Source organism: Parasteatoda tepidariorum, chromosome 2 (genome assembly GCF_982258835.1).
Source record: "Parasteatoda tepidariorum strain Cologne lab strain chromosome 2, Ptep-v5.0, whole genome shotgun sequence".
Taxonomy (NCBI): Eukaryota; Metazoa; Arthropoda; class Arachnida; order Araneae; family Theridiidae; genus Parasteatoda; species Parasteatoda tepidariorum.
The window spans coordinates 24650816-24670498 of NC_141756.1; the positions used below are offsets into that span (position 1 = coordinate 24650816).

The 19683-nt window shown below is 33.2% G+C and overlaps 1 protein-coding gene across 1 annotated transcript in view; it reads right to left on the reverse strand.

Annotated features, from left to right (window-relative positions):
• LOC107445748 (uncharacterized) overlaps nt 1-19683 on the reverse strand; it is a 58405-nt gene that overhangs the window by 21848 nt on the left and 16874 nt on the right. Inside the window, exons 3-8 of the mRNA XM_087156516.1 lie at nt 14391-14713; nt 11612-11729; nt 6034-6158; nt 3370-3539; nt 1860-2023; nt 128-217 (exon numbers count right to left, since the gene is read on the reverse strand). Of these exons, the coding sequence (XP_087012642.1) occupies nt 128-217; nt 1860-2023; nt 3370-3539; nt 6034-6158; nt 11612-11729; nt 14391-14713 (990 nt within the window). The remainder of the gene's footprint in view (nt 1-127; nt 218-1859; nt 2024-3369; nt 3540-6033; nt 6159-11611; nt 11730-14390; nt 14714-19683) is intronic.

Below are 19683 nucleotides of genomic sequence, written 5' to 3' on the forward strand. Positions count from 1 at the left end.
ACTACAGTATAAAATAGACAGAATAAAATAACTACAGTAGAACAAAACAAAGCATGTAATAAAATACTTATTCGAAATAAAATAAGGTAGGAAATTAATCAAGTAAGCATTAAAAATAGGACCTTACCGTGAAGTCAAAGTTTTCATCGGTATTTCCTTCAGGGTTCAGTAATTGACAGTTTGTATCATAAGGATATGGTAAAAGATGTTGCTCTATCTATGAAAAAGAAGATCAATACTGATTACTATTGAATTATGCTATTCGTTGTGTTTAGAAAACTTTTAGCTAAAAGAGCCGCTTGAGTTATTATTTTATGAAGAATGATAGAGAAATTTTGCATAATAATTATTGTAGGGAAAAAAACACAAATGAGAGTTTTTAGTTTACTTTTGGGCATCCTTTAGCGTGAATGCATAATACAATATGGTCAGGCATTGGGACATAAAAGTCCTTTATGTCCTGCAACATCTCGTTCCGCAGTTGTAGCAAAAATACCGGACGCTGTCTCACTTGCCGTCCCAAGTAGTACCAGGCATGCTTGTTCAGAGACAAATCTGGGGATTGAGTAAACCAGAGAAGAGTGTCATTCCTGTGATATACTTGCGGCGTATAAAAAAATGTAAAAATGGTTCTTAGAAGCCCTGCTATTAGTGGCAACACATGTGATCAAAGAGAGATACGAATGTGCCGCGGGGCTGTGATGGATCAATATTTGGAGTAATTGTATGTTGTATGCGATGGCACCTCATGCTATCACACCAGCTGTGTACAGTTGTACAGCGTAGTTAGAATTGAGAAGCTGAACCCGGGACCTGCACACTCGTGCACGATGGTCATCCCTGCCCACACTGAATCTAGATTAATCCCTGAAGACGTTCTGGTTTCATTCGGTAGCAGTCCGATACCGTCGAGAGTGACACAAATTCAACGGTAGGTACCGGTGGTGGGTGCCAATCCTGCCTACGCTGCGCAGCAGCACAACACAAAATGGTATAAGGTGGTGTCGCATACGACACATAAATGAATAAATGAATTCTGTTCGTTTGCCCTGTTCCTGAAAGCCAAATGTGGCCAAATGAATCCTTAGGATAAAAACAAGAAGAATATTAAAAGAAAGAAAACTTCCCCAAAGAAGAGAAACCGTTAGAAATCTGTATTACCGAAGATACACTTTCAAGTTTTATCGAATAACTTAGAAATTATTGATTGGAGTTCTTCTGAGGCATATCTTGTCCAAATGCTGCTAGTGAAAATGAAAACAAATCACTTATCAAATCTGATACTACGAGCTTTCGAAAAATCACGAAGTTTCCTTATCTCCCTCAAGCTGTGTAAAAGTGTATCAAACTTTTGATAGAGGATTCAAATAACAACAAAGTCAAGATCAGTTAAACCTAATTTTTTAAAAAAAAATTCTGATTTTAAATGTGTAATAGATATATAATCTAAATCATGAAATAATAAAATCTAAGTTATTTACTTGTTTGTTTACACTTATTTTCAAAAAAAATATTTTATTTTTTTACTCTCTATTTCTTTATAAATATTTTTTAAAAATTCGCTTATTCATTTAACAATAATCATTATTGGTTGTTTGAATGAGCTGGTTTCCCATTAAAAATTTAATAAATTCTCGAAAAATATCGTTTGTACGTGATTTATTTACAGTTGGATCTCATAGACAGATAGAATTAGATGATCATGATATGATTTTACGTGTTTACCACAGAAACTTTATGAGTAACTTTATGAACTGCTTGATTTAATTTTAAATGCTTCCCTAACTACACTAGGTTTTTTTTAAAGTCAATCATCTCAATTGAAATTATTCGATAGGTTATCTGTAAACAATACTCACATAATCGTTGACTTGAATGAGGTGCGCTCTTGGTACTTCTAACTTAAAGCCATATTTAAGAGGATTCACGAGTCTTGCAGAGTCATGTATTGCAAAGTAAACAGAGGGATTTTCAACAGGATCAAGGTATTCATCCAGTTCAATTAGAAAAAGGAAAGATATATCTGTAATAAAATTTCTTTTTCAAACTGAATGAAGGAGAAAGCAACTACAGAAAAGTTAGAAATTTCATGGCATTTTAATTCTGTTCTAGAGAATCTGGACTTTACAGACGATATGGTGTTTTTATGAAAATTAAAGATTTACAGAAAAAAGCTGTTATTTTAGCTGAAATTAATTATATTACTTATTAATAGGACCCAAAATAAAATCTTTCGATTGATAATATCTTAAAAATGAACCGTTGCAACGATAAATGCCGGAAGTCAAACTATTGTCATTCAAAATAAAATTGTCAAAACTCACTATTGCTTCAGAAACTTAAACAAACTGTAGAGAAATATGTGTGACTTTAGAAATGAAATTCAATTCGTATAAATCGCTAATAAGATCGGTTCTCTAGTATGGTTGTGAAACATAGAAATAGACAGCGACACAGTATTTGAGAATTATTATGAATATTTTTAGACTAACACCCATTACTGATGAAATGTTATTACATGGTAAACAAATATTAAAACCAATAGATGAAGAAATTTAACCGAGAAGATGGTGCTTTACAGGCCATTTATATTAAGAATGGATAGAGATAGAATTTCTAGGATCACTCACATCTGGGCACCTGAGGCAAAAAGATGGAGAGAACGCCATGGAGAGAGATTATGGAGAGAGAGGACTGAAGAGACAGACTGAATAGATCAGTTGGTAGGATGCAAGAATGTCTGCGGTTAACAGGGGAGTGTGGAGTTCGAGAACTTTACATAACGTTGGACATGATAATTTGCTGAACAGAGTATTTTCCTAAGGTTTAACAAGTATGAGACAAAGAGTTCTATACTAAGAACACAGTTTTAAATGTCTCTTTTTTACTGGACTAATTAATCCCAAGTATCATACTTATTAAAATCATATCATATCATATTAAAAGACAATTTATAGAAACATAACCAAACATTGCAAAAATTAAAGATTTAATATGCATTTTATAACGTAAAATTCGGTCATTAGATTATTAAGGCATTCTATTTTTTTTCGAAAGTTTCATCATACTCACAGGAACTGACTTTCTACAAAAACATGTGTATATTAGGAATAACTTTTATACCGTCATTAAATAATCGCAACTAATCTCATGTTTGTGCCTAATCACATGCTTGTGTCCAATAACGGTGTTAGTGTTACAGCTTTAAGGTTTAAGTTTTTATCAAGCTGAATCAAATTTTAGATCAGATTTAATTGGATACTGCAAGTGACGTAATGCGTGTGTGTTGAATCAAATATGATTGGACGACCCGCGCACGTGACGACGTCGCTTGCAGGCATCACTGAACTAATCGTAAACATAACTTACCGTTCCAAGTTTCAATTGTACTCTCTTTATTCCAAACATCACCCTTTTTTAATTTTTTGTTAAAAGTTGTTCTGTTGATTTTTGAATACTGAACTGGATACTTCAATCCATAGGAAAGACAAATGACAGCTTCCCCTTCGTTATCGGTGAAAGGAACTTTTGTAAAGATCCTTGAAAAGTAAAAGAGAAATAAATTTAGAAATTTGAGATTGAAAGATACAATGTGTCTAGTGGAGGGTTGCCTGATTTGAAAATTAGAAATCTCGGAAACAAATTATGATAACTCGATAGGAAAAAAACGGTTTGTTTATAATTATAGCTCTAAGAATTTTTTTACAGAAACATTGAATTTTAGTTACAAAACTGGGTACAGATGGCGTTGTGTGCTATGAGTTGTTAACCAGCGAGAACGTACATGAGATGTATCGCATTTCAGCCTACAAATAAGTTTAAACATTCTAGTTTGTGAAACTCTGAGCCTTGGTGGCCCAGAGCTTCACAGAGTTCAGAGGGTATAGAGCGATCACTCCCCCAATGAGAGGATTCTAGGTTCGATTCCCAGCAATGACTGGTCGAAACGAATTCTGCACCCAGCTAGTACAATCTATATCGCTGAAATAAAATATCCTCAGTTATAGACGGATCATGGGTTAGAATACCCTTGCCGTCAAAATAACCGTAAAAGTTTTTTATGGATTTCCACTCCAAGTAAAGCCCACATAGCTTAGTTCTTTCAAAAATTACTCCACGACTGCAAATTTCTCCCAAAAACTTGATCCAGGAGTTCCCTTGTCTTCTGGATGGTGTTCAAAATTACAAAGCTATGGAATTGTACGTTAGTATTCGTAAACCAAATATTGGGTTGACTGCTTAACGACGGTTATAAAATAAAATACTTCTCCATATTCAAACAGAGTCTTCATTTCATTGTTTAGTAAAACTAATTTCAGGGGTTTTTTACTGATTTTGATTTCTAATTTATGGGATTCTTTTTATTCTTGAAGCTTCTTTTTATTCTTAAGTTCATGGGTACACTTTCTTAGAACATGACCCTGGCTTTAGCACTTATAACACAGGGGGGTCGGAATTTTCCTTTTCTAAGTTTCTCTGTTGTTATAGGATGTCCGGAGATGTTTTTAAGTCCATAGATATTTATATGGATGGTGTTCTCAGTATAAATGTAAAGAATAACAATCTCGAGCTCTATACCTGCTCTAGTTCCGGAAAGAAAGTTTGCAACTGTTTACTACAGCTTATTCTGCGAGGCGATATTTTCAAACGGATAATTTTGTTTTCAATGCAAGAAATAAATTAGATAATTTCTGAGCTCAACTTTGCCATGCTTCGTGAGATATTTAGGTAATTAAGTAATTCAGTAGAGTTTGAAGTGAAAACATGTTTTAGTTATTTATAGATATATTGTTAAAAAAGGTGACATGGCAGCTAGATTTTGAATAACTCGCTTTTTTGGCTATCCTGATTTGACCTCTTTCCATTTGTTTATTACTGTTCTTTCTTGTTGAAAGCTATGCAGCATCTTACGTTAGTGTTAGCACCTTCAGCTTTGGAAAAACAACGTGCAACGTATTCACGTCTCAACATAGTCCTGTTGTGACGAAGCAGTGACATATTTACATCTCTACAGGGTCAATGAGGGACAAAGATGTGACGCATTAATGCCTCAACAGTGTCACCATGTGACGAAAATGCGACATATTCAAGTATCAACTTTGTCACAGTGAGCAAAAGATGTGACTTATTCACTTCTCAGTAGGGTCACCATGTGACAACGCAGAGATGTGAATATGTCACATTCTTCTCACACGGGCACGTCACTGCGACTAGTTTGTCTAATATAAGAAATCCTCCCGACATCCGTCTGGACCTAAAGCGGTGACTATCGTAATGAGGTATGACTATTTCAAGTAGGGATACGGGTCACTGTTTCAGACTGGTTTCGACTCTGGTCGGAGAGAGAAAGGACATCTCTTTCCTTGAGTTCAAGAGTGTAGCTACCCTCCCTAAAATGCGCCATTCTATTCTCCATAGCACCAGACTGCCTCAGACTTTGTGGCGGGAGAAGTTCTTAACTTAAACAAATTATATGTCTCCTTGTGGTCTATGTATGATGTCAAATTCTGACGTCACCAATAACGGACATAGTAACATTCAAAAACCATCTCATCGACGTCGCAGAGGTAGCAAGTTAGTCATCATGATTGTCGCATTTTTGTTGCAATATGGTAACTGTGCTCTGTTGGTAGTATCCAGCCTGACCTTATTTGTGTGCATATATTTCGTAAAATTTCAGACAAAGGTACGTATACCGCCAATAATTCAATATATCACCTACTTTACAAATCTATACTAAAATATGATAGTATCCAACCTGAACTTGTATGTGTGTATATTGTTTGCAAAGATAAATATATCACCAATGATTCAACATATTACCAACCCTGCAAAGCAGTACTAATATAAGTAAGCAAAGCTGTACTAATATAATCCAATCAGCGAAGAAAGTGACCTCAAATCACAAACTGCGGAGGAAATTCGTTTCGGATCGCTTAGGGTCGTAAAGTTTTTCCGGTAAAAGAGCGCTGTGATAAAAGTATGGAGCACACGAACTGTATGAAATTTGCTACATATAAATTTTTTTCGTACTTATCTGAATTAGAATGTTTGTAATTGTTGTCGATTACATTAGGTATAAAAGGTTTAAATAGAGCTATCGTTTCCTTCCAGGTATAGCAATCATCATCTTGGCATACAGGATTGTCTGTATAAACCTGTAAAGAAAAAAAAATATCAACCATATGGGAGAAAAAATTTCTTTTGATTACGTGCAATTAATAACTTTACGCAAACATTATATGATAAAAAAAATCATAAATTACACGGGCAGTGGGACTGGGCTATAAATCGATGTATCGAGACATATCGATTTAACGCATATATCGGAAAGACGATACAGCGACTTTCATTCAAGGCGATGCATCAGATATCTGATTTAAGCCGTCGAGTAAAGACAACGAGCGCAAAACGATATAGCGATATAAGACACGCAAGGATATAAGATAACGATATAGCAATATAAGACTCTTCTCTTACGTTCCGATGTCGACTCGCGCTGTGGAAGACGATGTTCGTTTCATTATGTTGAAATGGCCTTGATTGGTGAGCTGTAGAAACAGAATCAGAGTTTTGAGAACACATATCGTTATATCGCATGTTCCTTTTCGCACCTCTCAGCTTTTTTTTTCTTTCTCGCGACTTTTCTTGTAGATTATTTTCAGTGGGACTAACTTCGTGATCGCCGATGTTACCTTGTTCTGAAGGCAATCTATTACTGAAAAGAATATATAAAGAAGAGTTTCTTCATTAATTAGATAAGATTTTTTTTAAAAAAAACTTCTTTTTATTTTTAAATGTGAAAATATTTTATTTTTAAATGTGAGCGAGGCTTCTGGGGCGATATATTGTGATTACAGACACACACACACAGCCGCGTTTATTATTATGTATAGATAATATTTATATTTCGTACCTCGAGCTCTGCAAATATATTAATTAAAAGCTTTTTATTAATTATGATCCGGTTCAACTGTTAATTTTCATCATCTCCTGATTTCAGCATTAATCTTCAATTTGTCAATATCTTCAACTTGGCCCACTATACCATACACCCTCCAACAACACCCCTGATATACCATCTCAATATAAGATGGCACCCTGAATATTTTTCCTTCCTCCATAATTGTATATCTTACAACTCAACATTTCTTTATTATTTTTCAATAAAATAATAAAAAATAAATAAATATTGTCTAAAATTCATTCTTTTTGTATGGGATTATTCTTGAATAAATGAATTTCATAATTGTGAGTAAAAACACTTCATTTATCTTAAAACGTTCTAGAGATATGCGGATGGTTGATCGTGTAAAGCAAAGCACATATGACTTAAATTTATTCTCTCGTTTGTAACTTATGATGATTTTTTCCCCAATTAAAGATGTATTTAAGTAAGGTGTTAACATTACAACTTTAGTTAAACTGGAATTAATTAAGGTGATTTTCAGATTTTGTTGCTTACCTCCTGAATTACAGGTTAATCAATTTTAGTAGAATTATAGGTTGATATACAATACAAACAATGCAACGAATAAACGTTGTAACTTATATACATGATCAAACGCAACTGACACCGGGACTGGAATAAGGTATGATACAGTAATAAACAATACACTCAAGCTTTTGAAAATTGTAACACCATTGAAGGAATTGTGATAATTGAACCTAAAATACATGCAATGTAAACTGAAGTGAGACACGCAAATGATTAGAATTTTAAAGCAATTGTACATGCACCACTATTGTGCACGTTAATTTGCACCACTCTCAGTAATATACAGAGCAAATTTCATTAATTTATGAAAATTTTTTCAAGGTGTTGTAATTTTCACAAACAATAGTGTACAAAATATTCTAATGTGAGGCTTGATCACCTCCTAGGCTATTTTAAATGATGACCTCACACCGTGATTGCATGCAGAAAATTAATCAGTGTGGCAATGTGTAGCTCGTGATGGGTGGATAATCTTAACTGTTTTATTTTCTGCATAAATACACTCTATAACAAAAGAATCGACGCACCAAGAAGCAATGCCAGATTACAGTGGTGCATGGCTCGATGAGGCTGGAATGATGTCGACTGGGGACGTATAGTCTTTAGCGACTGGGGACGTATAATCTTTAGGGATCCTGCCTTCACTATTGCATGCCACACCGGCCCTCAACAAGGCATTATGGTCTGGGGTGCCATTTCTTTTGACAGCCGGACCCCTTTGGTCGTCATTAGAGGTACATTTACTGCACAGTGGTACGTCGACGACATCCTAAGACCTGTTTTGCTACCGTTCCTTTTGCAGCGCCCTATGCTGGTTTTTCATCAGGGAAATGCCAGACCACATACAACACGTGTTGCTATGAACTGTCAGCAAGCTTGTCAAACTCTTCCTTGGCCTGACAGATCACCAGATCTCTCTCCCATCGAGCATGTCTGGGATATGATGGGAAGGCGATTGCATCTGGCACGGAATGTTGATGACCTCGTTCGACAATTGGATCGAATTTGGCAGGAGATACCGCAGGAGACCATCCGGGAGCTTTATCGGTCTATTCCACGTCGTGTGGCAGCTTGTATCCAGGCTAGAGGCGGGTCAACACCTTATTGAACGTGTTACTGTAACTCTGAAATAAATTATTCAATTGTTCTGAAATTTTAATCATTTACTATTCTGTACATTGTCTTCCTATCCACAAATTTTCGTTTCAATCGGACAACTCCTTCTTGGTGCGTCGATTTTTTTGTTATAGAGTGTATTTACCTTCCTTTTTGCTAATGTTCAAGGCCAAGAGAGAGGTTCAACATGTTCTTGTTCGTGCATGTGAGCGGAATTTATTATAGATTTGTTTTCGTTTAGATTTGGAACGAATTGAAAAATAATATTTACGCTTTGACTAAGATCGACCTGACGGTTAGTTTTGTTGCATTAAAAAAATATCAGGAGCTATCAATTAGTTCCACTCATTCTGCAACGGTGTTTTCAGGCCTTGGATGCCAATTGGAAGGTTTCGAGTTACAGTTTTGCTGCTTACGTGAAGACACAATGTAAAACCATAACGTGATTTCCGTAAATCAATAGAAATACGCTGAAGAGGGATCACACATATAAATTGTTTGCTCCAATATGTAATCCCAGTTTTATATTTCCCGATATCGCAGAGTTTTAAACAGGTTTGTTTGAACGGTTCGATAATACACTCTATAACAAAAAAAATCGACGAACCAAGAAGGAGTTCTCCGATTGAAACGAAAATTGGTGGATAGGAAGACAATGTACAGAATAGTAAATGATTAAAATTTCAGAACAATTGAATAATTTATTGCAGAGTTACAGTAACAAGTTTAATAAGGTGTTGATCCGCCTCTAGCCTGGATACAAGCTGCCACACGGCGTGGCAGAGACCGATAAAGCTCCCGGATAGTCTCTTGCGGTATTTCCTGCCAAATTCGATCCAATTGTCGAACGAGGTCATCAACATTCCGTACCAGATACAATTGCCTTCCCATCATATCCCAGACATGTTCGATGGGGGAGAGATCTGGTGATCTGGCAGGCCAAGGAAGAGTTTGACAAGCTTGCAGACAGTTCATAGCAACACGTGCCGTATGTGGTATGGCATTGCCCTGCTGAAAAAACAACCCAGGGCACTGCAAAAGGAACGGTAGCAAAACAGGTCTTAGGATGTCGTCGACGTACCGCTGTGCAGTAAGTGTACCTCTAATGACGATCAAAGGGGTCCGGCTGTCAAAGGAAATGACACCCCAGACCATAATGCCTTGTTGAGGGCCGGTGTGGCGTGCAATAGTGAAGGCAGGATCCCCCCTCTGCCCTGTGCGTCTCCAAACACGTCTTCGATGATCGTCAGGACACAGCTGGAAGCGGGATTCATGGCTAAAGACTATACATCCCCAGTCGGCATCATTCCAGCCTGATCGAGCCATGCAGCACTGTAATCTGGCTCGGCACTGTAATCGGACGATTGCTTCTTGGTGCGTCGACTTTTTTGTTATAGAGTGTATTTTCTTTACCCATCAACTTATCGTTCCATCAATAATCTATACCTATAACTTTCCATATTTATATCTAATATCTATTGTCGATAACTTTATTTACTTATTGACTTTACTCGTATCGACTTATTTTCAAACTAAATTCAATTTAAAATCATTCCAGTAATTCGGGAGATAATTTCTGTAATTTCAAAACTCATTAATTTTGAAGCCAGTATACACACACTAACCAATGCACACTCGCTGGCCTCAATGTATGCAAAATTTGTTTAGGATGGGAATAAAAAAGCTTTAAAGTAGAATGTGCAGGTGTATTTCACGACGAACGCTAGAGACTGAGAAACGCCACAGATCTCTTATCATTTGAAAAAAAAATGGTTTACAGTAAAGCCAGTTTAGCAGTAGCCTTGATTGTGAACATAGTAGAACTCATTGGGTTCTGAAAATCAGCGATATCAAGTTTTCAAAAATTGAAAACAGAATCCACAGCCATCTAGAAGAAATCTAGAAGAACCACAGAATCTAGAAGACATAATTGTGTCTTATCCAAGACCGTGATCGGCATCGTCCATGACGAATTGTAAGGCAGACTATGTTTCATTTCATTTTATTTATTACCGTTTATTATAACCGTCGTTGAACAGCGACCTAATTTTTGGGTTTACTACTACTAATGTTCATCTCTATAGCCTTGTAATTTTGAACCGAATCCGAAAGAGAAGGGAACTCCTGGATCAAGTATTGGGAGAAATTTGTCTTCGCGGAGGACATTTTGATGAAACTAACCCGCATTTGGGCTATATTTGAGAGGAAAAATACGAGAACCTTCCATGGTTAGCCCGATGGCAAGTGGACTCTAACCCATGATCCGTCTACCACTGAGGATAGATTATGTTTCATTGATAAAAAACCTTTAATCTAGGTTTTTATTAATTTTTTTCGACACAAATAATGAGCAGAGAATTGGATACCTTCCAGCGATTTAACGCTTGGGTCAGCCTATTAAGCTCGACACACATGAGGGATGTCACTTGTATATGTGGTCCGAAAATTCTTCTGTGCTAATATGATATGAATATTGATTGATCGTAATATTAGAACCAAGCCTTAAAAAAACAAAGTCAACACGCCATGCACAATCACGTAACTAGGCACAACCACGTGATTAGTTGCAAGTACTTTATGATAGAGGAAAGAAATACATAATGGCTGTAAAAAAATCTCTTGTTTTTCCACACTAGTAAAAAACGTTGAATTTGACGTGAGCCAACGAAGCTATGGACTCTTTACACTGTGAAAGGATCTCTGATACGAGTTTCACATTCTGGTCTTATGAGAGTAATGCTCTGTTTTCTTTCTCCCTTTTTTATTTTTGCTGGGGAGAGGGGTAACTTAACAATATTGAAGTCACTGAGTATATTGATAGATTAAGAGCATTCATCAATGTTGTAACCCCAAATTTAAGCAATAAAAATGAAAAACTTATCTATTTAAATAAGGATAAAACATTTCTACGAGAAATTTCCTTCTTTCATAAAATGACATTTACTTGATTCTTCCCCAAAGCTATTCAATAATAATAAAAAAATGAGAAAGACTTACGCCTCTGTATACTTTTAAGAAGTTGCAATATCTGGGATATCTGCTGCATACATCATCCCCGGAATTGAAAAAAACACATTTATGCGGATATTTCTTGCAGACATACTTTCGATGTCGCCTGCAAATAGTGGAACATAATAAAAGTTAAAATTGAAAGTCAATAAGTTTTAGAATTTTTTCCCTATAAATACATTATCAAGTTTTGAATAAAAAATTAACATTCTTATCTCTTTCTTTCTGAAATTTCTAGGAGCTAAAGAGGAAAACATACTCTGTGAAGAGCAAATGGGATTAACATACTTTTGGTAAGATTAAAATACTGTAATTAACATACTTTTGGTATATTAAACTATGATTCCAATATTTTGGACTAAAAACTGGTTCGATATACAGACCGCAAAAATAAATAAATAAATAAAAATAAGTAAATAAACGATCTCCTTAAAAAACTTACTTAATGATCGGAACTTCAGTTTCTAGGATTCAATCTTAATGGCTTGAAAGATTGGATTTATTATGATTATTAATTAGTGCATTGTATATTTTAAGTTAGGAAATCAGACACATAAATATACTTCCTCTTAATAAACATCCCTATTTTTCGATGAATTTCGATTTTTAATACGTGAAATATCCGAGGGTATAGCCGTAAGCGCGGAAATATGGTCCCCATAGTTTGGTCAAGAAGACGGTCCAAAGTTTGGATCCCTGAATGTTAATTTTATGTTTTGCGTATTTTATCATATTTCGAGAATTTTTTAAGTGAATTGAAAAAATCGTCAACACAATTACAAAATTTGTTTATCAAGAAAAAAAAGGGAGGGGAGAAAAAAAAGGAATAAAAAAATATGCGAAATAGTAAGCATTCAGTAAATATTTATTAGATTGCATTATCTTTTTTATTAATAATAGTCGGAACATTTCAAATTGCAAGGTACAAAATTTCTTACCTTTTATTTTTAATGATAAAATACAAAATTTAAGCGGAATCTATCTAATAATTTCTGAGAAATCGAAATTTAAATATATCTCTTTTTCAACCATCTAAATTTATTCGGGATGCCCTTTTTTTATTTTGCTGCGTAATGGTAATATGTAATTTTATTTGATATACATTTTATCCTCATTAAATCTTAAAATAAGTTACAAGGTTAAGTTATAAGCTGCAAAGGAGGGAGCTTCCAACTATGTAAATCTACAAATCAGGTTTTCAAAATAAACCAACTTTTCTTTGAAGTACTTTTTAGAACGGACACTCGTAACAATGTTTTAGTTAGAATGGTCTGACTTGCAGTAAAAAAATTTGTCATTATTTTGACATGTTGCTCCGTTTTAGACACGCAGAGAGACTATATACATGCTTGATTACGGAGTATATTTTAATTTGAATACTTTGTGTAATGCATTTTATGCAGCGTTAGTTTTAATTTGAGACAAGACACTGATTACACTGTAATGCAAACTTAAATTTGAATATTTTGTAACATTGATTTCGCGCTTCATGCTTTGTGTATTCTAAGCAAAGATTTGATAACTAAAAATTCATTTTTGAAATGCTACACTTTTTGTAAAGTAAGTTTTTATAGAAATATATAGTATTATAAATTTGATCAAATTAGGTAAAAAGTGTTAAAATAAAATGTGGTGCAATTAAGAGGTATTTTCCTAAATGGCCTTTGTTCAAATAATCTAATTTCTGCTAAGTACCTCTATCAATGGTTCAAATGGTAATGGTTGAATCTGTCAAACAGTTTCTGAGTCATTTAATTTCTCCGTCGTGTTCTTAAATGTTCGTCTTAATCAGTGTTGGTGCAAACTTCATATTTTGTCATTTGAAATTATAGTTATGTAAAAATCTGTTCAAGAGTATCTTCCACCATTGTTAAAATGTCGCACACTTTTAATTTGATGATAATACTCAGCAATACAATTTTTCTATTGTTAATGTCTGACATGTGAAACTGAGCGGCAGTCGTACGTTTGAAAGCGAAAGTTAGTTAATTTTGTCATAGTTTTTCCATGAAAATTCGTGATCAGAAAACCTGGTTATTTGTTAGTCACGACAATTCTTTACTCTTCACAAAAATAGAAAAAAAATTAATACATTATCTACAATTTTGCATTTTTTATGATGTATTACTGAATAATTATTAAATAACTTTTGAGAATTATTAAGTAACTTTTGATCCCGAAGTTGCATTTTCGGGGTCTGCAGATAGACCTGCATTGTATTTTTTAACTACAATTTTATAATATTTGAACAAATTATCTAATTTAAAATTTTTTCATTGAACTTCTTGTACAATTTTGTAAGCATCTTCGTTATTTTTTCGAAGTCAAGCATGTTGAGCTGCAGTCAGTAAGCGTATAGGTGACCAATTTCATCAGCCTGCTATGAGATCAAGGGAACGTAATATCAGACCTCGTTCAACCGAAAAGTGCTCAACTTCGCTCACAAGTAGCCGGGCTACCGAAGCAGAGGAATCATCCCTTCAGCAGAAAATTTTCTACAGAAAAGTGCTCAATTTCGAGCAGCGAATCAAAATTGTGATGGCATGTCTTGGATTATCTTCATCCTGTTTTGGGCAGACATCCCTCACAGACCATCGTTGATAGCCCATAGTGCAGTGCTAGAGCGAAGCAAGTACCTGCATATCTACCCTTGTTATTTTAAGCTTTGAAGTCAAATAATTTTCAATGCAGTAAAGCCAAATATAAACTTAAGTTGAACATGCAAAACTGCGAAGATTGTATTTTTAAATATAGAGAAATTACTTACCGATTCGCATTACAAAAAGTTATTGCTGGTCGATCTATGGTTATGGGTCTTTCTATTCTTTCGATTGAAACAGCTTCGTAGGCAAGATATTGTCTTGAAAAATTGAAAGTGAAAAATAGAAATGCGCTCACATTCAATGCAAATATCATCAGTTTAATCCCTTTTTCTTTTGTAGATTTCGACGTGGCAACATCTGCTATAGAAGATATGAACGATCTCCGGAAACATTTTACCGCCAATGACGTTTCTTGAGTCTCAGAAGTTGTTTTTTCTCTTTTCCGTTCGACTCTAACTTCAAACGCTCGAATGGTATTCTTGCTTTCCTATTTTTAAAAAAAAATATACATATTAAAGTAACAGAATATTTGTAAATGAAGGGGTCACAGTACCCCAAAACTGACCAAAATATCAATATTTTTTCTATTGCTTGTAATAAAACTTCAAACTATTTCAAATGCACTGAGAAAAATCATCTCTGTCTACATTTCCAAAAACGTTATGAATGATTTTAGATTGTCCTAAAACACAAACTTGATCAGCAGACTGACTTTAAAGTGCTTTTTCTCACAGGTGATAATTTTGTGTTTTAATCTTAATTAAATACCTAATAAATCCAAATTCTTTCTATTTAAGATAAAGCTTTGAAGTAAACTTTTTTATCTTAAGTATAATACACTTAGTTAAACTGTGCATGGAATAATAATTTTATGAGATATAAAAATTTTTACAACATGTTATATATACCTAACAGGAATTTGAATTTTTTTCTCCATTTTTTTTTACAAAATAGTCTATAAAAATGTTGTAATTGATATATTAACAAATGAAAGCACGAGATCATTAAGATGAATATTATAAGCACTAAGAAAAACTTTTTTTTGAAAAGATGCTTATATAAAAAAGCCTTAAAGATTTAAAAATTTTCAATTTGTGAGTTTTTTTTAAAGTTTAAAAAAAATTTATAGTTTAACTACTTTTTAAAGATATATTATTGGTTATAAGTTAAATGAGCATGTAAAGCATACACAGAATGAATTATCATACCTTTATTTTAAAAAAATGTTGCAAGGCTACTGTGGCTTCCTTAAAGTGAGTTCAATTTATTTGTAAAAAAAAATTAAATTTTCACTCTGTCACCTACGTACACACCTAAAGTGAGTAAATTTATTGCGTTATTTGGAAAATTATTTTAAAAAAATATTCAACAGATTTGTTTCGCAATTGAAAATATGGCACTTTAAACTAGGCAATTTTAGGCGTGCAAAATGTCACTCGTGGCTTTTATAATTCTAAAAACTTCAGCTGTTGTTTGAGTAATTATTTAAATTGATATTTTGCATTCAATAACCGTGTTTCCATACTCTGTTCTGAAAGTGAGTTGTTAATATGTTTCCAAATGAACAAGCTTTAGTTTTTTTTACGTTGTTGGATCCTTTAAACTGCCTAAATTATTTAAATTGTCATCAATAGTCCAATTTTTTACAGTCACATCGGTTTTGAAAAAAATCCCAAAAGTTTTCCAATTTTTCGTAATTTTCAGAATTCAAATTCCTTGCTTGTTTTGCTAGAAGAGAACGATGTAGAACTCCTCCTTTAGAAGAGGTTGCAAGTCGAGAGATTTAATTTTTCAGTGAGTTAATAACATTTTATATACATAGTTTTGAAAACATTTACAATAGAATATGGTTCTTTGACTTTTGATATTGATAGGTCATCTTTTAATAAGTCTACAACACATTAAGATTAAAGAAAAATGAGGAAAAACAAATCTAGTGCTTAGTATTATCCGCATATATTAATCCCCAGCTTCGTGTCCACCTTCTTTATTTAATGTCTGTCACAAATTTAGCAAACTTTTCCACAGCCTGGGTGTGACAGGGAAACTTTTGTATTTCTCTAACACGCATAGTGTAAGAATTGATGATATCCATCTCCTCTCGCAGCATCGAGAAGGGATGTACCAGACAAGAAATCCAATTATTGATTTCAAAGTAATCCGAGGATTGATATTTTATCTTCTATTTACGATATTTGATACTTAGTTAAAAAAACCTATTTTGAACACTTGTTCAACATAGGCTCATAGGAACATCATGTTCAAGAAAACCTATATTGAACATTTCAAATGCAATCACTTTAGGGGCATTGTTCAGGAGGTGCACATAAGGTGGGTCTTAAAATCAAGACAAACCGAAGAAAAAAAAGAGTGAGAAATTGATAGATTATAAAATTATTTAATACAGTATACAGATAATTAAATATTAAAATATAAATTTCAATATTACACAACCGGAAGCATACGTGCATATTTCAAAGGCAAAATTTATTCCAGTAGAATTGTAGACAAACTTCGTGCCAACTAGTAATCGATTGTAAACAGTCACAGACGCATCGAAAGCGTACGAACATCAGAGTTTTCGGAATTGAAAATATTTAACATATGGTGTGCAGGCACGTGACATTGGTGTAATCTTCTTTCAGTTTTGATGTTTAGAACTTTCATACACTCTGTAATTTGTAGAGGAATGTTTGATTTGGGGTGAACTTGAACAAAGTGTTGCTTCACACAAATTTTTGGCTTCGCTGAAATTAAATTCGAAGCGATATTAGACAACGATTTTTACGATGTAGTATGAATACATGTTCCAAAAAATTCGGTTTTGGTTTAACTTGACGTGCAACCATTTCTACATGGTGAGTATTGGGTTGTTCTGAACAAAAAGTACAAAGAGATGAACAGCAAAAAATTATTAGAAAAATGATAACTTCTATTAGATTTTAAATCCCAGTGGGAATGTTGAATTTATAAGCTTTTGTTGGATTCGATTGTATTTAGATTATTCAAACAAGCATAAAAAATATAACGTTTGTTTATTTCAAAAATTTACTCCAAACTGTGGTGGCTCAGAGGATAGAGCACTCGTCTCCCGATGAGGTGTTCCGGGTTTGAATCTCAGTGATGGTTGCTCGATACGAATTCTACAACCGGCTCGAAGTGCCGAAGGATTAGAGGTTGGAACTACCTTGCCATCAGACTAACCGTGGGAGGCCTTCTTCGACATTTCACACTAATGCGGGCCAGTTCCTCAAACATTCCTCAATATATATATATATATATATATATATATATATATATATATATATATATATATATATATATATATATATATATACAGTGAACTCTCGCTACTACGGTATCCGATACAACAATAACTCCCTCTATTACGATAATGTTTCTTGGTCCCGACGAACTTTCATATGAATTAATGTTATTCTTCTCTCAATATTACGATATTCTCTAACCTCTGTAAAAAGAATTATTTTCCAAATTTTGTACCGTATTTTCTCCATTTATTAATGGTTTTCAAATGTAAAAAATCTCATTTATCAACTTTTTCCCTTTTTTTCTGACCAGAAAAGATTCACTGTTGACCACCCCAAGACTTTCCATTCTTAGAATTGCTCCCTTATTTCTTAAGAAGTCACAAGTGTAACATTCCTACAATGATTTTATTTCCTTCATGTTAAAAACTGATCATGACTCAGAATTACCACAAGCACCACATTAACACCTGAAATCGAGAAAGTGGATAATTATATATTGTTTTCTTGTATGAATATAATTGTACGTGATTGACTTCAGAAATTAATTAGGCCTAACTGTTCTTTTTAAATTTTATTGAATTCGTCATTCCCTCACTAGTGTATAAAGTGAGGGAATGACGCTGAAGTGAGGGAATGATTCAAGATGAGTATATTATTAAATTTTTTTTTTGTTCAATCGTGCCAGCCAATTTTATTTCCCAAACCTGTAAAAACTATTAAATATATAAGACTAAATTATAATAAATATTAGATATACTTAGTATGTTATCATTTTCAAACTTTAGGTAGATGTAACTTAGATAAAAACATGTGTTAAAATAAAATATCATTCCCTCATTATTAGTGTCATTCCCTCATTTTTTAAATAGTGAAAATAATGAATTTACTTACTAATTAATTTGAAAAACAAATTAAAAAATTAATAAATTAATTTATTAAATTAATTTATTTATTTATTAAATTAATTTATTTATTTATTAAATTAATTAATTAATTATTATAAATTAATTATTTAAAAAATTAATTAATTTAAATATTAAGTATAATTTATAGGATATATACTTTCTTTATAATGCCATTACATATTTCTATTAATATAAAAAGTTTCAGAGCTTTTTATTCACTTTACTTTTTTGGGATTTTATGAACTGAAAAATGACAGTTTTCGTGAGAATGACCCATATATATATATATATATATATATATATATATATATATATATATATATATATATATATATATATATATATATATATATATATATATATATATATATATATATATATATATATATATATATATATATATATATATATATATATGTATATATATATATATATATATATATATATATATATATATATATATATATATATATATATATATATATATATATATATATATATATATATATATATATATATATATATATATATATATATATATATATATATACACTAAGGGAATGTAAGTTGTTCGAGAAAATGAAATGAGAAACTGCTGAAATTTTTCTAAAACTGATGATTGAAGTGTATAAACTACTGATAGTAAATTATTAATTTATGTGCTATGCTTATAACAATTTGTATTGAATTGTATAAGCATAACATTAAGTACATAAGGTTAGCATAACCTCCAGATTTTTAAGACATTGTTCCCAGTACATAACCAAAGTCACCAGCATCACTGGCAGCTGTCAGTATGCGAGTGGGTTGATCAGCATTTGATGCGGGTTGAACCAACTTGATCTGCCTGTGGTGGAATGGAGGACTTACGGTATTGATCCTCGTTAAACAGTTCTACCGTAAAGTGCCCGACTTCTCACTCAGGTCATCGGTCTAACGAAGCAGGGCTGCCATCGCCTTTGCAAAGGATCAAAATTGTGATGGCATGTCTTTGGGTCGTCCTCAGGGATGCTTCCCAGACCGTCTCCAATAGCCCATTGAGCAACTTTAGTGCGACGTAAATAAATTGCAGTAACAACAAATTGTAATTATTGCAGAAGAATATAATCATATTTCAAACTAATCTTCTGGAATGGAAATCGTTAACCAACAGTGTTCACGAGTAAAATTTAGTCTTAACTTTGCCAGAGGATAAAAACATACCAATCCTTTAAGATGAGTCATGTTTTGGTTACATTATGGTAGACACATTTTACCATTTTATCTAGGGAGTCTGTTTTTGC